Source organism: Notothenia rossii (assembly GCF_949606895.1).
Source record: "Notothenia rossii genome assembly, chromosome: 3".
Lineage (NCBI taxonomy): Eukaryota > Metazoa > Chordata > Actinopteri > Perciformes > Nototheniidae > Notothenia > Notothenia rossii.
Genome location: NC_136901.1, coordinates 5,102,749 through 5,121,129, shown reverse-complemented (window position 1 = coordinate 5,121,129; position 18,381 = coordinate 5,102,749). Strand labels below are relative to the sequence as shown.

The 18,381-nt window shown below is 41.3% G+C and overlaps 1 protein-coding gene across 1 annotated transcript in view; it reads left to right on the top strand.

Moving 5' to 3' along the window:
* Positions 1 to 18,178, top strand: part of ptgfrnb (prostaglandin F2 receptor inhibitor b) — a 52,556-nt gene extending 34,378 nt beyond the window's left edge. The window contains exons 11-15 of the mRNA XM_079673274.1: positions 1,366 to 1,485; positions 13,938 to 14,124; positions 14,325 to 14,443; positions 14,550 to 14,600; positions 15,488 to 18,178. Of these exons, the coding sequence (XP_079529400.1) occupies positions 1,366 to 1,485; positions 13,938 to 14,124; positions 14,325 to 14,443; positions 14,550 to 14,600; positions 15,488 to 15,600 (590 nt within the window). The 3' untranslated portion in view covers positions 15,601 to 18,178. The remainder of the gene's footprint in view (positions 1 to 1,365; positions 1,486 to 13,937; positions 14,125 to 14,324; positions 14,444 to 14,549; positions 14,601 to 15,487) is intronic.
* Positions 18,179 to 18,381: the final 203 nt, after the last annotated feature.

The window sequence follows — 18,381 nt, the reverse complement described above, 5'->3', positions numbered from 1 at the left end:
AATTTAGGTCCAAAGCTCTACAATACATATTAAAATGAGTCCGGCTTGAGTGGCTACTTTAAAGAAGACATTTCAAGAAAGCAAAAAAAGCAGCGTTTCCAGGATATTTATTTCCTCCATACTGACTGTTAGCTCGTCCGGCTAATGCTACTGATTGGCCGCATTGACTCTATCACTCTTCTTGCGTGGTATATTTTAAAATGAATAATTGATAAAGAGTCCAAATCGTTTCACAACAACACGGTGCAAGGCCAACCCGAAAACCAATACTTTTTTGGGAAGCAGAACGCTAACGAGAAGGCGAATTCACCTTCAATTAACACAAATGTTTCTTAATTAGGGGAGTAAGTGGAAATATACATCTTAAAGCAAAACAATGATGCATGACATTTTAGAATACCCTAAAAAACAGGCTGTATTTCAGACGAACGTGTGTTTTTTTGTGAGTAAGACATACCACTGAACACCGTATCCTGTAGCTCAGGGGTGTCAAACTCAAGGCCCGGGGGCCCAATCCGGCCCGCGACTTCATTTCATGCGGCCCCTCAAGAGCTTGCAAAGGATATAATATGTTTATTTTACGGTTACATGCCGATTTACAGAAGCAAGTTGCCCATAAACTACATATCCCACAATGCATCTCAATTTTGACTTTTTCTCAGAATTTGACTTTTTTTCTTCAAAATATTCTTTTTTTCTCAGAATTAGATTTTTTTTTAATTTTTTTTAATCATTTTGTAACATTCTCACTGAAGAGGCTTGCAATGATTTGCCCTAGACTTTTGCTTTCAGACGTAGTTAATTATGAAGTTATTACTCTATCCGATAATAATCAAATGCAGAGGCAATAATGTCGTATAATACATTATTATATTAAATATTTATATACTTATTTTGATATATAGTCTTAAAGTTACAACCGGCCCTTTGAGTGCAACCATAATGCTAATGTGGCCCGCGAAGAAATTGAGTTTGACACCCCTGCTGTAGCTACTTCAGCGCAATATAACTATTATACTATATCTGCGTTGTTTCTTTGTACTCGAGGAAAAAAGCAGACTATACTACGTTGAAATGCTAGGGGGTAGTTCAAAGGTGTCCTGTTTCCCCTTCAGAGCTTAAATTCTTTAATCTATTTTTACTAATCTATTTTTATCTGCACCTCAGCTGATTTCTCCTTGTAGTTTTCAGCATATCGGAGGAAATCAAAGCAGTGCTCACCATCTGAACACCATCTTCTCTCCCAGTGATCTCACTCTCCTCAGGGACCTGGAAGCAGCATCCTTTTGATCTCAGTTGAGAGGTTTTCCATGTGTGTTAAATGTTGTTTTATTTCCTAAAAAGTGTATTTGTTTGCTGTTGCAGGCCCCTCCTTCTCCGTGGCCATCCAATCGGACGGCACCAATGTGTATCCGTGGGAAACGGCCAAGATGGAGTGCTCTCTCAGCGTCTCCGGATCCTCCCCGAAGACCGGAGCGCACACAGGTACTTGTTTTCTCAGTAACACTCAGAAATCAGATGCTTGTTTTTTTCTGTAACACACACTCCAACGACCGCTTTGTTCTTCTGCTTCGCTGCTCACCTGCCAACCTGTCGAGTGTGATGTGACTCCCGCGTCTCCAAAGGTTGCATAGATGAAAAACACTCTTATTACACACACACTCTAATTTCTCTCACTTTCCTTTGTTAGTTTAGTGCAGCTTGAAGTACTGGCTTTAGAATATAGTAACATCTCTATTTTACACCTAGAGCTAGCTTATAATTGTGTAAACTAGAACACAGAAAGCAATAATGGATACAAAATAACCTTTAAGTGGTACAGATGTCCCTATACTCAGGTAAAGTACAAGTACCTCAAAATTATACAGAACATCCCAGCTCTGAATATATACAAAAAACATCTAAATTGCTATTTAAATTAATTATCTGCAATGCGACCTCCAGCACATATTCCCTTTTTTGGATCTGCAGTAAATCCCATAACTATCTCTCCTTCCTCAGCCTAAACATCCATCCATCTTCCTCCCTCCTCGTCCTCCTCACTCTTTAACTTATCACATGACATCATCCCCCAGCACCTCCCTCTGCCCATCTGTCACCCTCTCTCTCCCCCCTTTTCCTCCCTATGCCATCTTTGTGTGTGTGTGTGTGTGTGTGTGTGTGTGTGTGTGTGTGTGTGTGTGTGTGTGTGTGTGTGTGTGTGTGTGTGTGTGTGTGTGTGTGTGTGTGTGTGTGTGTGTGTGTGTGTGTGTGTGTGTGTGTGTGTGTGTGTGTGTGTGTGTGTGTGTGTGTGTGTGTGTGTGTGTGTGTGTGTGTGTGTGTGTGTGTGTGTGTGTGTGTGTGTGTGTGTGTGTGTGTGTGTGTGTGTGTGTGTGTGTGTGTGTGTGTGGTTTCCTGCAGTGTTTGGACACACTCTTTTCGTGTCTTTGCACCTGTGTGTGTCATGCATGTAATGTATGCTCATACATCAACATAAATGCTTCCTCGCAGCGCTGCAGGGTTTTCTGGAGCGTTCTCTCGCAGACAGATGCACCATGGGAGAAATTCCCTCTCAGCATCACAGCTGATGGGGAAGTAACGCATGGACGTGCTCACTGTGGGGAGGACGGAGTGATGCAGAAACTGTATTATTGTGTAGCAGTGTTTTGAGAAGTTGCATTAGTTGTCAGCTTATAAAAGGCACTTGTGTTCCTTAAAATAGAGGGAACTTATCTTGTAGATTAGAAGCTTTGGGACGGACTCATTTGTATATAAATGTAGTAAATAATCATCATGTCGACAAAGAAGTAAGCTGTTATGTTCCTGTTATTCTTGTCCGATACAACTCGTTCTTTTGAGACAGATATATGTAAGAAGCAATGCAGAAAAGTGCCTCTAAATGAGAGGCTAGACGCTGATACAGGGGAATTATTGTATCCTCTTCATTGGGCTACAGTCACTGTGACTCATGTTGTCTCATGGTCTGTGTGTGTGTGACGTGTGTGTGTGTGATCCGGTTTCAACGTTTCTAGCTGACTCAGTGCTGTTCAGGAACACACCTTGGCAGTAAAAGTGCATTTGTTGGCGGATGAATATGTATCTGGTGCTTTAGTGACGGTGTGTTTGGATGGACTTAGAACTAAGTACAGTGTGCATGGTGATGAAGATTCGGACATGAATGGAGCTCTTTGGCACCGCTTTAGTTTAAGACTGTCTTGTGTTATGTGTGATGAGGTTTAGTCGTTTCATTTTATTGCTAAAACTTTATTTAAGACAGATAAAAGCTTCACAAATAACAAGGTGATGTATTTCATGTTGTAGAAAAACGTTAAAATGACCTTTAACCAAAAACACATTGACTTCAAGGCAAAGAAACCAGAAATGCAAAAGTCATTTAATTTTGTAGAAAAAAAAGAATCCTAAACTTGTGCTAACCTCCATCTTTATTTAAGGCATCAAAATATAAACCCACTCAAAAATATTTGACTTCGAAAATATGCCGACTCACTTCAGGACTCGGTTCTGCTAATCCTGCTTTCAGTATCTTTTTCCACCAGTTCTTCATCCTCTTAGAGACTGATTCAATATTTCCACAGTGACTCGGTAACAGAAGGTGACACAGTCCCGGTGTTACGAGCGTGAATGACACACAGGAAATCGACCAATCAGCAGACTAGTATCAAGTGACATGGATCAACAAAGGTGCGGCACAACAGCCAACTTCCTCTGGTGTTTTGCTCACACACACACACACACACACACACACAATCTTTTACATTTTATTTGGGTGTGTCAGACTGAAGGTCGAAACAGTTATACCAGTTGAGTAATATCAGCTGTGTCATGAAGAGCGTTTGAACGTGTGTACGTGTGTTTGTTGGACAAATTGATAAGTAACTAACTCACCTTTTTGTTTCCGTGACTCAAAGGAACAGGAAGGGAATTTTGAGGTGTGTGTGTGTGTGTGTGTGTGTGTGTGTGTGTGTGTGTGTGTGTGTGTGTGTGTGTGTGTGTGTGTGTGTGTGTGTGTGTGTGTGTGTGTGTGTGTGTGTGTGTGTGTGTGTGTGTGTGTGTGTGTGTGTGTGTGTGTGTGTGTGTGTGTGTGTGTGTGTGTGTGTGTGTGTGTGTGTGTGTGTGTGTGTGTGTGTGTGTGTGTGTGTGTGTGTGTGTGTGTGTGTGTGTGTGTGTGTGTGTGTGTGTGTGTGTGTGTGCGTTTGAGTTTGAGTTTGAACAGCTGTACGTGTGTATTGTTGGACAAATTGATAAGTAACTAACTCACCTTTTTGTTTCCGTGACTCAAAGGAACAGGAAGGGAATTTTGAGGACATTACGTGTGTGTGTGTGTGTGTGTTACATTCCTCATGGATGGCTGATAGCCCTCCTGTTGGAGCTTGTTTTATGAGGGGAATGGTGAATAGTACATACGTCAACCCTCTTATTTTTTAGTTAGTGAGTTACTCTTCTGCCTTTTTATTATTGAAGCTTTTGACAAATACCTAGTAAGTGTGACCTTACCTGAACCCTTTGCAGAGAAACGAAACTACGTTATGGTAACGACAAGTCTGAAACTCTTCTTGAACCACAGCAGATATGTGCATTATCACATAGACACATTGATGACATAACATATTTGAGTTTTAGCCGTGTAATGTTTGGGATTTGGGAAATTTGTGTCCATTTTATTCATATTTTTTTTTAAGTATGTGACACTCGTGGTTCTATTGGCTAGTTCCTTCCAGCACATTGTACGTGATTTAAGGGGCGGGACATCTCGTAGCGGTTGACTGTTCACAACAGAGCTAACCAATCAGAGCAGACTGGGCTCTGGTTTCAAACGGAGGGTGAAAAGAGGTGCTGCAGCAGTAAGAGAAAAATAAAGAGCTTTTGAACCTTAAAGCATGGAGACATGTCCCAGTAGAGACACTAAATACAAATACAAACCTTTAAGGCACTTTTTTACAGATCCCATGACACATTCCTCCATATAACCAGCTGTAGTGAACATTATAGCTAGTAGAGGTTTGTCGTAAGGCTTTTAAATGTAGCTTATGTTGAGGTTGCACTTAGCCGTTTCACACGTTGGTACCCTCAGCCAGCAGCTGCGTCCCTCAGAGTGATCACTGGCTCTCTATTCACTTTCAGACTTCAGGGGCGTCCTTTCATCACTTCCTGTCTGGAGATTGCACACCAGAAGTGTGTGTGTGTGTGTGTGTGTGTGTGTGTGTGTGTGTGTGTGTGTGTGTGTGTGTGTGTGTGTGTGTGTGTGTGTGTGTGTGTGTGTGTGTGTGTGTGTGTGTGTGTGTGTGTGTGTGTGTGTGTGTGTGTGTGTGTGTGTGTGTGTGTGTGTGTGTGTGTGTGTGTGTGTGTGTGTGTGTGTGTGTGTGTGTGTGTGTGTGTGTGTGTGTGTGTGTGTGTGTGTGTGTGTGTGTGTGTGTGTGTGTGTGTGTGGTCAATTTTTACAAGAGTGTGAGGAAAACTAGGTTTGTTGAACGCTTTCAAATAAACGAAAACGTAATGTAAAGATTTCTCCTGAGACTAAATTCTGCACACACATGCATGATTCAAACACTATAGTGTGTGGTACTAATGTGTTATCTCAGCGTGCTGCTGCATGTGGACACACAGCATCCATTTCACTGGAATGACTGGCATGTTAGAGAAGTGTGTGCGCATGTGTGTGTGGCTGCATACTTTTAAATCAGTGGTAGTGAGATGACATCACCATCAAGCGCTCACACTGACAGTTTGGGTCTCTTCAACATTTCACTGTGATCCTCCAGGGACAAAAAACAAAGCTTTTCCACACACACACACACACACACACACACACACACACACACACACACACACACACTAAAAAGGCATCATTTTAGAGTTATTAAATGTAGGTGTGGTTTAAAAAGATTGTTCTAAAAATATGCTTTTACATATTCCAAACTCCCTGTTCTCAAACGGCTGTATCAGTACGAGTCCCTCTGCTGCGAGAGATGCTTAATTTGGTGTTACGGCACATTTATTTATTTGGTTTAGTCTCAATGTTCTCACCAATGTTGTTTCCAGCTGCAGCAGCCAGCTGTTAGAGAGACTCTTTAAACCCGACTGTACGCTGAGGCATAACGGTAGCGACTAGCTGGTGAACTAAGTGGAGCTTTTAGCAGCTAAACAAGCAGGTTTATTTTACAGGGGATTTTATAATGGTGAATAAAGTAAAAGTGAATATTGATTTAATTGAATCAGGGGACCATGTCCATCTTGTTTCACTGCCACCATGGTTCAAATATGAATTATATTAGAGGTTTTAAACAAGTTAATGTGATGCTCAAAAGCCCATTAGCTGACATTTTTGACAGAGCGTGACACTCACTCATGCTTTCTTACTTCCAGTATATCTGCATTGGGAATAAATCAAATAATATCCACGCAGGTTATTAAACTCTAGGTCTGTCTTTTAAATGCAAACAGGATTTTTGCACCTGGTAACGTGATGCATATTTTTAAAAACAACTCTGTGTGGTAAGCTTAATGATACATCCTTCTCTCCTCGCTTCCTCCCTCCCTCTTCTCCACTCTCACCAAATTACCCAGCTGTCTTTGCAGGGCCGACAGGCAGCCGTTAATTAGCCAATCTCACGCTCCGTTAGCCGGCCGCGGAGACAGAACGAGGTAGAGGAAGAATAGGCGGTGAGATGGGAGAGAGGCAGGAGAAGGTGGGAGTGAATAGGAGGGAGAGAGTGAACAGAGATTGTTAGAGGGGAAGAGGTTGAATGGGAAATGGAGGGAGAGCGGCTCGAGAACAGCATGCAAAGTTTCCTAAAGAGAGGAGAGGAAGTGGTGAAGAGCTGGTGAAGAGAAAGGAGTGAAAAGAGGACGGATAGTTGAGGACATGAAGTGGTGAGACGGAAAGACTGAATGATGCCCACTCCATTAACTGTTTCTGGGAAAGCTATTTTTATTTTTTTTAAATGCTCAAATTGGAGCCAGAAGTGTCCACAAGCAGCTTTTAAGGAATAAAATGTGACTCCAAAAACCCATATTGGTGCAAACTTCCTGTTAGCTTGTATGCTAATTATGTCTCAGTGCCATGCTCTCACTAGCAGGAATGCTAAATGCAGGTGATACAACTCATCAAATCAAGCTATTATTTAAGTTGTAGTGTAAAAACACAACTGTTATTTCTGACTTTCAAATACTGAGACGTCAAAAGAAATTCACATAAATGTTTCATGAGACTTATTCCTTCAGTGTGTCCTCCACATGACTGCAGAAACATCCTGTTCAGCAGAAGCCTGAAAAAAACAAACCCTATTTCACCCCTGACATTTACACCGAAGTAAAAACCGGAGCAAATGGTGGCTATCCAAACATAAAGAGAGATGGAAGAGGGGAATAAAAGCAGGAGTGGAAGAGAGCGCAGGAGAGGATAAACACAAATTGGAAATGTTGAGCGGATAGTGCTAACAGCAGATCGTTCTCGCTCCATTAGCTCTCCAGTTAAACAGGAAGTTAAACGGCTCCAGAGGAATCCTCTCAAACGGCAGATTTCAGAGCGATCAGACCAACGTTTTTTATCAGAACTACGACCGTTTGGTTGGAAGTCAATGGGGACGTTTAGCAGGAGAAACCCCACGAGTGTCAAAGGATAGTTTGTGATTGATATACGAAGTCCATGTATCCCACGAGACTGAAACAACATTTGATGCAATCGTTGCTTATTCCTGCAACATGCTAATCATCAAATCTTCGCTGCTACAATGTAGAAGTATACGTGTCGGCCCTAATGAAACCCGCTTTAGTGCAAGTCATATATTCATGTCATGTAATCAGAAAGCGTAAAAAGAACCAAATATCAAATAAAATCAGCGTTCAGTAACTGGAGGTCTTGCAGCGAGTAGAGGGGAACTTTCCTCAGTTTGTGTTTGGCTAAATGTTGTTTTTATAGTGTTTAGTATTCCTCTCTACCAGAGCTGTCCTGCTTTATGGAGCAGAGAACACACACACTGTTTCATTAGAAGCACTGCTGGTAATTGTCAGTCTTTTTTTTGTGTGTGTGTGTGTGTGTGTGTGTGTGTGTGTGTGTGTGTGTGTGTGTGTGTGTGTGTGTGTGTGTGTGTGTGTGTGTGTGTGTGTGTGTGTGTGTGTGTGTGTGTGTGTGTGTGTGTGTGTGTGTGTGTGTGTGTGTGTGTGTGTGTGTGTGTGTGTGTGTGTGTGTGTGTGTGTGTGTGTGTGTGTGTGTGTGTGTGTGTGTGTGTGTGTGTGTGTGTGTGTGTGTGTGTGTGTGTGTGTGTGTGTGTGTGTGTGTGTGTGTGTGTGTGTGTGTGTGTGTGTGTGTGTGTGTGTGTGTGTGTGTGTGTGTGTGTGTGTGTGTGTGTGTGTGTGTGTGTGTGTGTGTGTGTGTGTGTGTTGGACCCCTCTCGAGGGATTAATCCAGAGAAATCCAATCAGACCGTCTTCATTTCCACAGACAGCCATTTTAGTTTTATTATCCCAGACAGGAGCCAGATATTCTATTAGAAGTTCCTCCTCCAACCTCCACACCTCCTTCCTCCTGCTCACTGAACACTCTCTGAAACAGATGCTTTGTTCAATCCTATGTTGGTCACTTAAAAACGAAACTACCCGAGTTGTATAAGTGAAAAAAACGTCTAAAATTCAATCAGTTTTAGTTTCTTTAGTCAGATTGTTGGTTGGTTTGTTGGTGGTTTGATAGCATTAACACAAGAACAAGAAGAAAGAGGACGGTAGTTTAAATAGACATTGTGAAAACCGTTTACGCTGCAGGAGGAGCAGAAGTATTAAAACAATGGTCTCTGGTGAAGCACAACGTTTATTCCAGATATGAGGAGAGTTAAAACTCAAATCTGCTTCTGCAGGTTTTATTCTGACCCTGGAAACAACCTGGGATGTGAAGTACGCACATACATGCTTGCAATACTTGTAACAGGGTATTCCTACACTCTGGTACTCAAGTACAAGATCTGAGTACTTCTACTTTTACTCAAGTACAAGATCTGGGTACTTCTACTTTTACTCAAGTACAAGATCTGGGTACTTCTACTTTTACTCAAGTACAAGATCTGGGTACTTCTACTCAAGTACAAGATCTGGGTACTTCTACTTTTACTCAAGTACAAGATCTGAGTACTTCTACTTTTACTCAAGTACAAGATCTGAGTACTTCTACTTTTACTCAAGTACAAGATCTGAGTACTTCTACTTCTACTCAAGTAAAAGATCTGGGTACTTCTACTCAAGTACAAGATCTGGGTACTTCTACTTTTACTCAAGTACAAGATCTGGGTACTTCTACTTTTACTCAAGTACAAGATCTGAGTACTTCTACTTTTACTCAAGTACAAGATCTGAGTACTTCTACTTTTACTCAAGTACAAGATCTGAGTACTTCTACTTCTACTCAAGTAAAAGATCTGGGTACTTCTACTCAAGTACAAGATCTGGGTACTTCTACTTTTACTCAAGTACAAGATCTGGGTACTTCTACTTTTACTCAAGAACAAGATCTGAGTACTTCTACTTTTACTCAAGAACAAGATCTGGGTACTTCTACTTTTACTCAAGTACAAGATCTGGGTACTTCTACTTTTACTCAAGAACAAGATCTGAGTACTTCTACTTTTACTCAAGTACAAGATCTGAGTACTTCTACTTTTACTCAAGTACAAATCAAAGTACTTCTCCACCTCTGTTGTTCTCTCTGTAGCTGTGCAGTAAGACCGTTCACACTGTGTCGTATCAAGTGTGTTTGAGAGGTCAGGAGTTCATGTAGGGAGGTGTGTGTGTGTGTTTGGGGGGGGGGGGAACAGCTGTACTGGTGGGACCAGATACCCGGGGGGGGGGGGGGGGGGGGGGGTCTCTGCTGATACTACACGCTCCCCAAAGACGCAGCTCCATCATATCACTGAGGGCCTCCTGCTGATGTTTGGCTACGAGATAAACACAATAATCTCCTCGTCCACTTGGTATTCTCAAATCCTCGTCCCTCTGCGTGCGGAGAACAAAGAAAGTAGAGGACGAAGGCTAACTGAGGAAGAGGAGGCTTTTCTAATTATAGCTCCCGTTCCTGGAGTTAGGGTGTCGTCTCCGAAACAAGCCGACTTGGTGCATCAGTCCTGCAGAATTATGCAAAATGCGCCTTTGATCATTAGCCGCGATGTCAGCCGCTAACCCGGAGTTATCGGAGAAACACACAGGCAGTGTTTAAATGACGTGATTATATAAGAATATAGTCAGGAGATTATATAAGGGATTAAAATAGTTTGCATAGACGTCCTGTCATCAGTAAATGTATTTAAATGTGCCGCTTGTTATTTCTACCTACGAGTAAATGCATATTGTAATGACAATACATCTTAGGTTTTGAAGGGAAATGTTGCAGAGAATCCCGCACAAAAACACGTTAGAAATGAAAGCTGAAACTGCTCACATTTTAGGATTGAGTGATTTTTTGGGGGGTTTGTTGTGCATTAAAGCATGGAAACATGTCACATTAAAGGCACAACATACAAATATAAACCTGAAAATGAGCATAATATGTCCTCTTTAAGGTAAAAAAAAACAAAATATATTCGGTATAATAACAAATCAACTATTAAATCTTATTGATTTGCCTTTTAAAATGACATTTTCTTAGTTACAGCATATTTATTAGTTTGAAACCCTGCCAAATAAGGCGTGATTATATCAAAATATATCAATACAAATATATTCTTCAACATATTACCTCAATAGTATAATTCAATGCCGCAGTTAATATTATGAAAAACATATTTAACCCTCCTGCTATCCTTGGGGTCAGTTGGACCCCATTCAATGTTTAACTTAAAATGTCACATTATTTGTTTTACTTAGTATTTCATGACTTTTCCTAATTTAGTGCGGACTAACGGGTAAACATAAAATGAACATGAAGATCTTTTTGAAATGTCCTGTACGCACTTTGTACGCATAGTATATACAGTAGTATAACCCGTATAACAATGTCAATATTTTACACATATTTGTGTTGATTGTGTGGGATGATATTGAGGTGACTATTACATGCAAATATATCATTGCAAAGCAAAACTACCCTCTGCTTTAGTTATTGGTTCTTTAACGACATCAAAAAGATCTAACTTTAACATTTGATTTCAGTCAGTGAGATTTTATGGTGATTTATATATGTTTCCATAGTCACATAATAGGATTTCTGGATGTATAAAGGGGTCTGTGGGGGGGACGGTTTGGGTAATATTTTATTTAAAAGGTTATTCAGGTAGTCAACTAAGATGCCTCAAGCACCAGAGACATACATGTTGGTTAAAATGTGGAATATGATCGTTGTCTTGAGTTTTCAACTACCCGGGTCAAATTGACCCCAGAGGGTAAAGGTTCTTTATTAGCCATACAACCAAATCTACAGAGTAGTTATGTCGATGACATTCTTAAGTCACAGGGATTCCGTCATGACCGAAAGAACGAGATCGCGGGTACAAGCGGCCGAGATGGGTTTTCTCCGCAGGGTGGCTGGTGTCTCCCTTAGGGATAAGGTGAGAAGTTCAGTCATCCAGGAGGGACTCGGAGTTGAACCGCTCCTCCTTCACGTCGAAAGGAGCCAGTTGAGGTGGTTCGGGCACCTAGTTAGGATGCCACCTGGGCGCCTCCCTAGGGAGGTGTTCCAGGCACGTCCAGCTGGGAAGAGACCAAGGGGTAGACCTAGGACCAGGTGGAGGGATTATATCTCTTCTCTGGCCTGGGCCTTGGGACCCCCCAGTCAGAGCTGGTTGATGTGGCCAGGGAAAGGAACGTTTGGGGCTCTCTGCTGGAACTGCTACCTCCGCGACCCGACCACGGATAAGCGGGAGAAGATGGATGGATGGATGGACAGGGATCTCCAACAGTGCAACACAATATTACAGAAAAACAGAAAAATATAGTGCAAGTAAATATTAAATATTAAAAGTAACTGCAAAAAGAAAGGAATAGTTTAAAAAAAATAAGCAAGCAGAATGTTATGGATGTTGTTTCAGCAGTTCAGGCGTTTAACAGTCGTATTTATTGCCTGTGGGATGGAGCTGTAAAGTAGGTGAAGGGTGTAAAGTAAATCTGAGGATAACAGGAGGCTCATTCCTGATTGGATTCCTTCAGCAGCAATGAGTGATATATGTATTGATCAAATCTAGATGTTGTCCTCTTGTGGCCATAAAGCGTCACGTGCACTTGACACAGTTTCCAGTTCTGATCGGTATCGAGAATCTGAACCAGAGCCAGGTTATTACTGCTGCTCGTAGTACTACAGAGTTTTAATGATGTAGCACTTCAATATTAAAGCCATTACAGAGAGGGAGAGAGAAATTGAGATGTGATTCATTCCTCTGCAGAGGACGAGTCTTCCTCTTCATTATTCTCTCCTCCGTCTCCCTCTTTTTCTGCCATAATTGTGTTTTTTTAATCATCATTTGTCTTTTCCTGCATGTTTTTGTTCTTTTATTTTCTCCTCTGTGTCTTCTGTTTGTCTCCTAAACAACGGAGGATGACTCAGGCTGCATGGGGCTGTGAGAGAGTGTGAGAGTGTGTGAGTGTGTGTGTAGGTGTAGTGATAATGGTCCCTCTCTCGCTGACACACTAATGACTAGTTTGTGCTTCTCTGTCTGTCTCTCCGCTGCCTGTCTCTCTCTCTCTCTCTACGTCTTGCTCTTGGAAATAATTAGCTCGCTCGCCCCCTCTCCTAAGATTACATCTATTATCACAAATTCTCTCTTGTCCCTGTTTTCTTTCTTTTGTCATCACTATCCTCATTTCTCTCTCTCGCGTTGTCCGTCTTTTCTTCTATCTCCTTGGTGGGAGGCAGCGGCATGTTACAGATGTGGTGATAATGGAGTTATCGTGTCGTCATTAGAGGAACATTTGCACAGCTTTGAACCGCTCTGTTTCCCTCGGTCTTCTTATTGTAATGTGTAGAGCGGTGGTTCTCAGCTGGTCAGTCCTCGGGACCCACTTTTTACTTGGTCAATAAATCGCCACCCAACATTTTGAAGCACTCAAATCTATGCAACAAAAAAACATGCTGTAATATATACGCTTTTCAGCATACAATATTAATGAAAGTGAAGTACAGTGCATATATCCCTTATATCCCTTCACAGAACTAAAGTATGCTTTTTAAAAAGGTTTATGAGATGATGGAATCAAAGCTGAACTATATAAAAAGGAACACACGCTGAAAACCCAACCCAAGGAGATTTTTAGAAATACTAACATAAACTATGCATTCTGGTACACTCTGAGAAGAAAATAAATACATCTATTACTACCCGACATATTAATAATATGTTATGCCATTGTTTGTTTTTCACTTTGTTCTGACATCTTGCTGCGAGAAGAATAAAGACGAGATGGTCTGTGTGACTTACTTTAAATTGTGGGTAAGGGTAGATAGCTCCCATTGTTCTGTGACCTGTCAATCATCAAACCGGGGGTCATATTTCATTATGTGTTCATTTTTATCTGAAGTTGTACCCACGGATGTATAAAGAAGAGTTCTACCGCAAAGTTATTCTCCGTGGGGACTTCCGGCAACAAAATAAAAGTTTGACTTTCCCCCCCGAAAAAAAAAAAAAAGAATTCCAATTTTTTTTTTCTTCACTCACACATCCGCGACCCACTCGACCCACCAGTTGAGAACCACTGGTGTAGAGTAACACTGTTAATACTTGAGGTTTTATCACAGCACCAATGCAACATTTGATCCAAATCATTTAATATAAGTAAATGTAACACAATGTGCTTCTGACCAGAAAGGACTGTATGAAACACTTGGATTACAATTCAATTCAAAAGTGGGTCTTAAGTTGCCTCTTTAACAACATTTAGCAGTTTGTAGCAACACATCCGAGTACATCTGCCTCGCCTTGATCCCAGCTGTTCCTTTAACATGTTCTTGAATTTATTTATTCTTTTAGATGACCTGGCGTACGAGGTGCGTTGGTTTTTCACGCGGCTGCGCGGCGGACAGACGACCAATCAGATTGCCAGCGTGGACCGCTTCGGCGTGGTGAGGAAAGACGACCGAAACTCCTCCAGCGACATCTCCATCGAGCGCACAGACACACACACCTACCTGCTGAACATCCACGGCACTCAGGACAGGTGAGGAGGGGCATTGTGGGTAACAGAGTTCATAATCCAAGTACAAGTAACTCAAAATGTAACTTTTTTCTGGAGAATGAGTTCCTAAAGTACATTTTGACTTGTAGTGAAGTACATGGACAATAAAGTCTTGTTAATTGAATACTAACTGTGTGTGTGTGTGTGTGTGTGTGTGTGTGTGTGTGTGTGTGTGTTTTCAGTGACAGTGGGGAGTATCACTGCGTGGCCACTCCCTGGTACCTCTCCGCCTCCACAGGGTCCTGGACTCAAGCCGGAGAGCTGACCTCGTCCCGAATCTTCATCACAGTCAAATTCGCTGGTGAGATAACGGATTCATTTTCACAAGTTTAATCCACGAGTGATCACACTGTCAGATTTTATATATTATTTGCTCGTATTGAACACGTGTCACTCTCCTTCTGCAGTGTGGGAATCCCTACAGTTACCTCTCTTATATGGAGTATCCGCCTCAATAGGTAAAGTATACTTTCATGTGTCAGCTTAACACTTTTGTTTATTAAGATATTGCTTTATATGATTTAACTTAAATCAGGGGGTAAAAAAATCAAGGTTTATGTGCCGTTTTTATCAAAGAAAAGCTGCAAAATGTCACTGAAAATGATTTTTTTTGGCCACTTGTCTCCCTGACTTGACGTCTAGCTGACGGTGCAGGGCTCGTTTTATTTAGGACACTGACAGCTGCCAAAGCCAGTGCACAAATAAGACAAGAATCTGAGTGTATTTCATCTTAATTATAGCCAAAACCAATCTATAAAAGATGGTTTAATTAGCACTGGGCTTGTAAAAGGGCTGGGGACATCCTTAGTTGCTGTTCAGGCTTAGTTTAGAGGCATCCGTTGTGTCAGGAGTTGATTTATTCATAGTGCTGTGAGCTGAAATATTGATTCTAGTCACACTCTTACTGTGTCCAAGTCCTGCAAACATCAATAATTAGTGAGACATCAGAAAATCATGTGGTGGTACTTTATGGGGCCAATAACTCAATTTAGACCCTGACAATGTCATTTATACAGATTACAAACAGGACATAAGACAGGTAACATCCGTATGATAATTTACCTGACAATGGTCGAGTGCAAGAGACCAGAAGGTTGCCAGTCTTAAGTATTAAAGGTGTGATGAAGCCTGGGAATGACAGCCCTAGTTTACATTAGGACCGGTACATTCAAACTGCGGGAGAATAAAACCAGAGAAGAAGTTAATATACTTAAATGAGACTTAATGATACATTTACTACAGTGGTAAAGACAGACTGGCCCCATGTTTGGTGTGTGTTTGAGTTGTATTAATAGCAGTATAGTTGCTAACACCCCCCATGTGTAACCGTGTGCTGTGTCTCCAGGTGTGGGCCTCTTCTCTCTGGTCTTCGGACTGGTTTGCGCCCACTGCTGTTGCCGTAACACCATGCACACTCCTCGCTCACGCAACAAGCTGATGGACCTGGAGATGGACTGACACACAGTTTCCCCCGCACCCACACACTGCAGCGCTCACAGGAAAACACCCGTCACACACACCAGACACACGCCCAAAGACGATTTCTGGGACACCAAGTTGTTTCCAAGCGACGGACGTTGGGAGTAAAAAAAAAAGCTGACTCTAGGAGGTGTTTCTTCAGCTCTGCAGTGGAGGAGCAGGGGGATTTTTTTTACAAACAGCAATGGAACTTCGATTTCTGTGAAGATCCGTTTAAATCTGTGGCGCTTCCAGTGATTTTTTTTCACCGAGATATTTGCTCCCTGTTAAGACCATAGCACTACAAGAAACTTTTTTTGAGGTAACACTGCCACTTGGGAATAAAGGACCACTAAACCTGCCTCTAGGGATAACAAATGAAGCGCACATGCTGGACTATTTCTTCTTCTTCCAATGCCAAGAACAACCTGTCTTTGTTCCCTGTTGAAGTTTCTGTTTTGGAGGAAGCACAGACATTTTCTCTTTGGGCTCATGGAAGTTGTTTCCTTGTTTAGTCACAAAGTTATTTTGTATTTGCAGAGACTGGTGGTTTATGCAGCCTGAGCCTTATTGCTGTCACGGAGTAAACGCCAACATGTCTCCCACATGAGAGGTATTGCACTACAGCCACCACCCCAGAGTATTCCTACCTTAACAAAAAAGGATAAGATTTACTTTTATTCTCTACTCTAGTTTTTTGAAAATTACGAGATTTTAAAAAGACATTTTTAAGCTTTACGAGGAGATATGCAGTTAGTGTGTTTGTGTGTGAGATATACTGTACGTGGTGCCAATATTTGAAATTATCGGAGGTGCGCTCGCCGGGTCAACACTTGAACTGCCGCTCACAGTGGCGACAGCAAGCACTCTTCTTTTATAGATATTCAGAAATGTATCCTGCTGTTTTTATCAGAGTCTCGTGTGTGTTTGTGCGAGTGCCGTGAGACAAAGAGTCGCATGTACTGTTTTATAACGACAGAGTGGTGTCAACACAAGCCTTTTCCTGGGTTACATGTTAGTGACATGAAAGTCTGCAGATCTCTCAACCTAGCCGTCACTTATCTGGACTCATGTCTTCCAGCTGTGAGCAACATGAGTATATTACTTCCTTTTTTTACACAGGAAAACCATGCATGTTCCTAAGTGTCACTTCGGCTCTTTAAAGGAATAGTTAAACATTTTTGGAGAAGCTGTTTATTTGCTTCAATACGAAGATCGATGTCATGCCTGTGCATACAGAGTGAGACTCCAGGTGTGGTTAGCATAAAGACAGAGAGCGGGTGGAAACAGCTAGCCTAGCTATGTCAAAGCTTCTAAAAATGCAGCTATAAATATGTCTTGGCCTGGATAATGGTTAAACTGTCAATCAAGGACAAATGTTTTGGCATGTTAGAAAAATACAATGTGTTAACTAGGTTGGTATTGAAATACTGCGTCCAGTCTTTATGCTAACTAGACTAACAATAAACGCAGATAAGCTAATTTCCCAAAATGTTCCACTATTTTATAAACATCACATGACTTGAATGAGTTCAAAGAGCAGTTAACATTTTAATACATCCCCCTGTTTTCATTTTAGTTAAGCTAGGCTACCAGTCCCCAACTTTTTCAAGCCTTAGAGCTCAACAAATTGCTAACTATCTCGAAACATTTCCAGAAAATAATCTGAGAGGTTTCGTCTCTTTGATTGTAAAGTTTTTCCTTTGCACTTAGCAGCCAAAACAAAAGCATCTGATCAGCTGTTCCCAACATCAATGAGCATCTGTTGAGTCTCTGAGGTGTTTTTACAGCAAACGGATGAATTGTTGTATCATGTTGACTGCTGTGTGAACACACACTCACAAATCCAGCGACAACACACACACAAAGTGTCCAACACCCAGCGGGGTCCAAACGGCCTAAGTAACAAGATGAGCCAGGCTGTCCCTCATCACTGAGCTCTGTTTGGTGTTTTTAAATAGTTTAAAAGGTATTTTAAGCAACTGAATGAGCAATATCAGGCTGTAGTCAGGTCACAGCTCGTATTAAGATGTACTCTTCATAACATATTCTACCCTAAGTCAAAGTTTATTACGAGGGTGTTTTCTGATTGGACGTTACATATTCCAACCATCGCTCTGAAATTGGCTGAATGCAGAATTGTATCCAATCAGGACAAGATGCCCAAATCCATAAATATCTCCCCTTATGATACTCAAAAGTGTTATTCATAGCATAGCATCCTACAATTAAAGTGATAGCAATATGTTCTTCAGTTAGGGACAACAAGGGGTCAAGCTGAGACCCTTTTGAGAGGTCTTGATTGATGACAACAGTTACTTCAGAAACTTCCAATAACATAAACAGATCTATGTGTGTGTGTGCCTCTCTGTTGCAGTGTTCAAATTGGTTTTAACATAATTAACACACACACATTTACACAGGTGAATAACACACACACGCACACAGGTAGCATCGATACACACCGCTGAACATGCCACTGCAAGGTTTCCCCAGTGTCCTTTCATTTTCTCATTTGACTGCAATGAGTATGATGAATCATGTTTTTTATTTTAAATAAATAGATTTGTAAGATGTATTCATTTTGTATATTGTTTTATATGTTCTGATGTTTATGGTGTTTTTCTTATTATAACAAGAAGCAAATGAAATGATGCAGTGCAAAACTTAGGAATAACACAAACATTACTGAAGTTTCCGGTGTGTTCTCATTCATATATTACTTTTCTAAACCCTTGTTCGATCATGAAGACTTTCACTGAGAAAACGAATTTTTCGCAG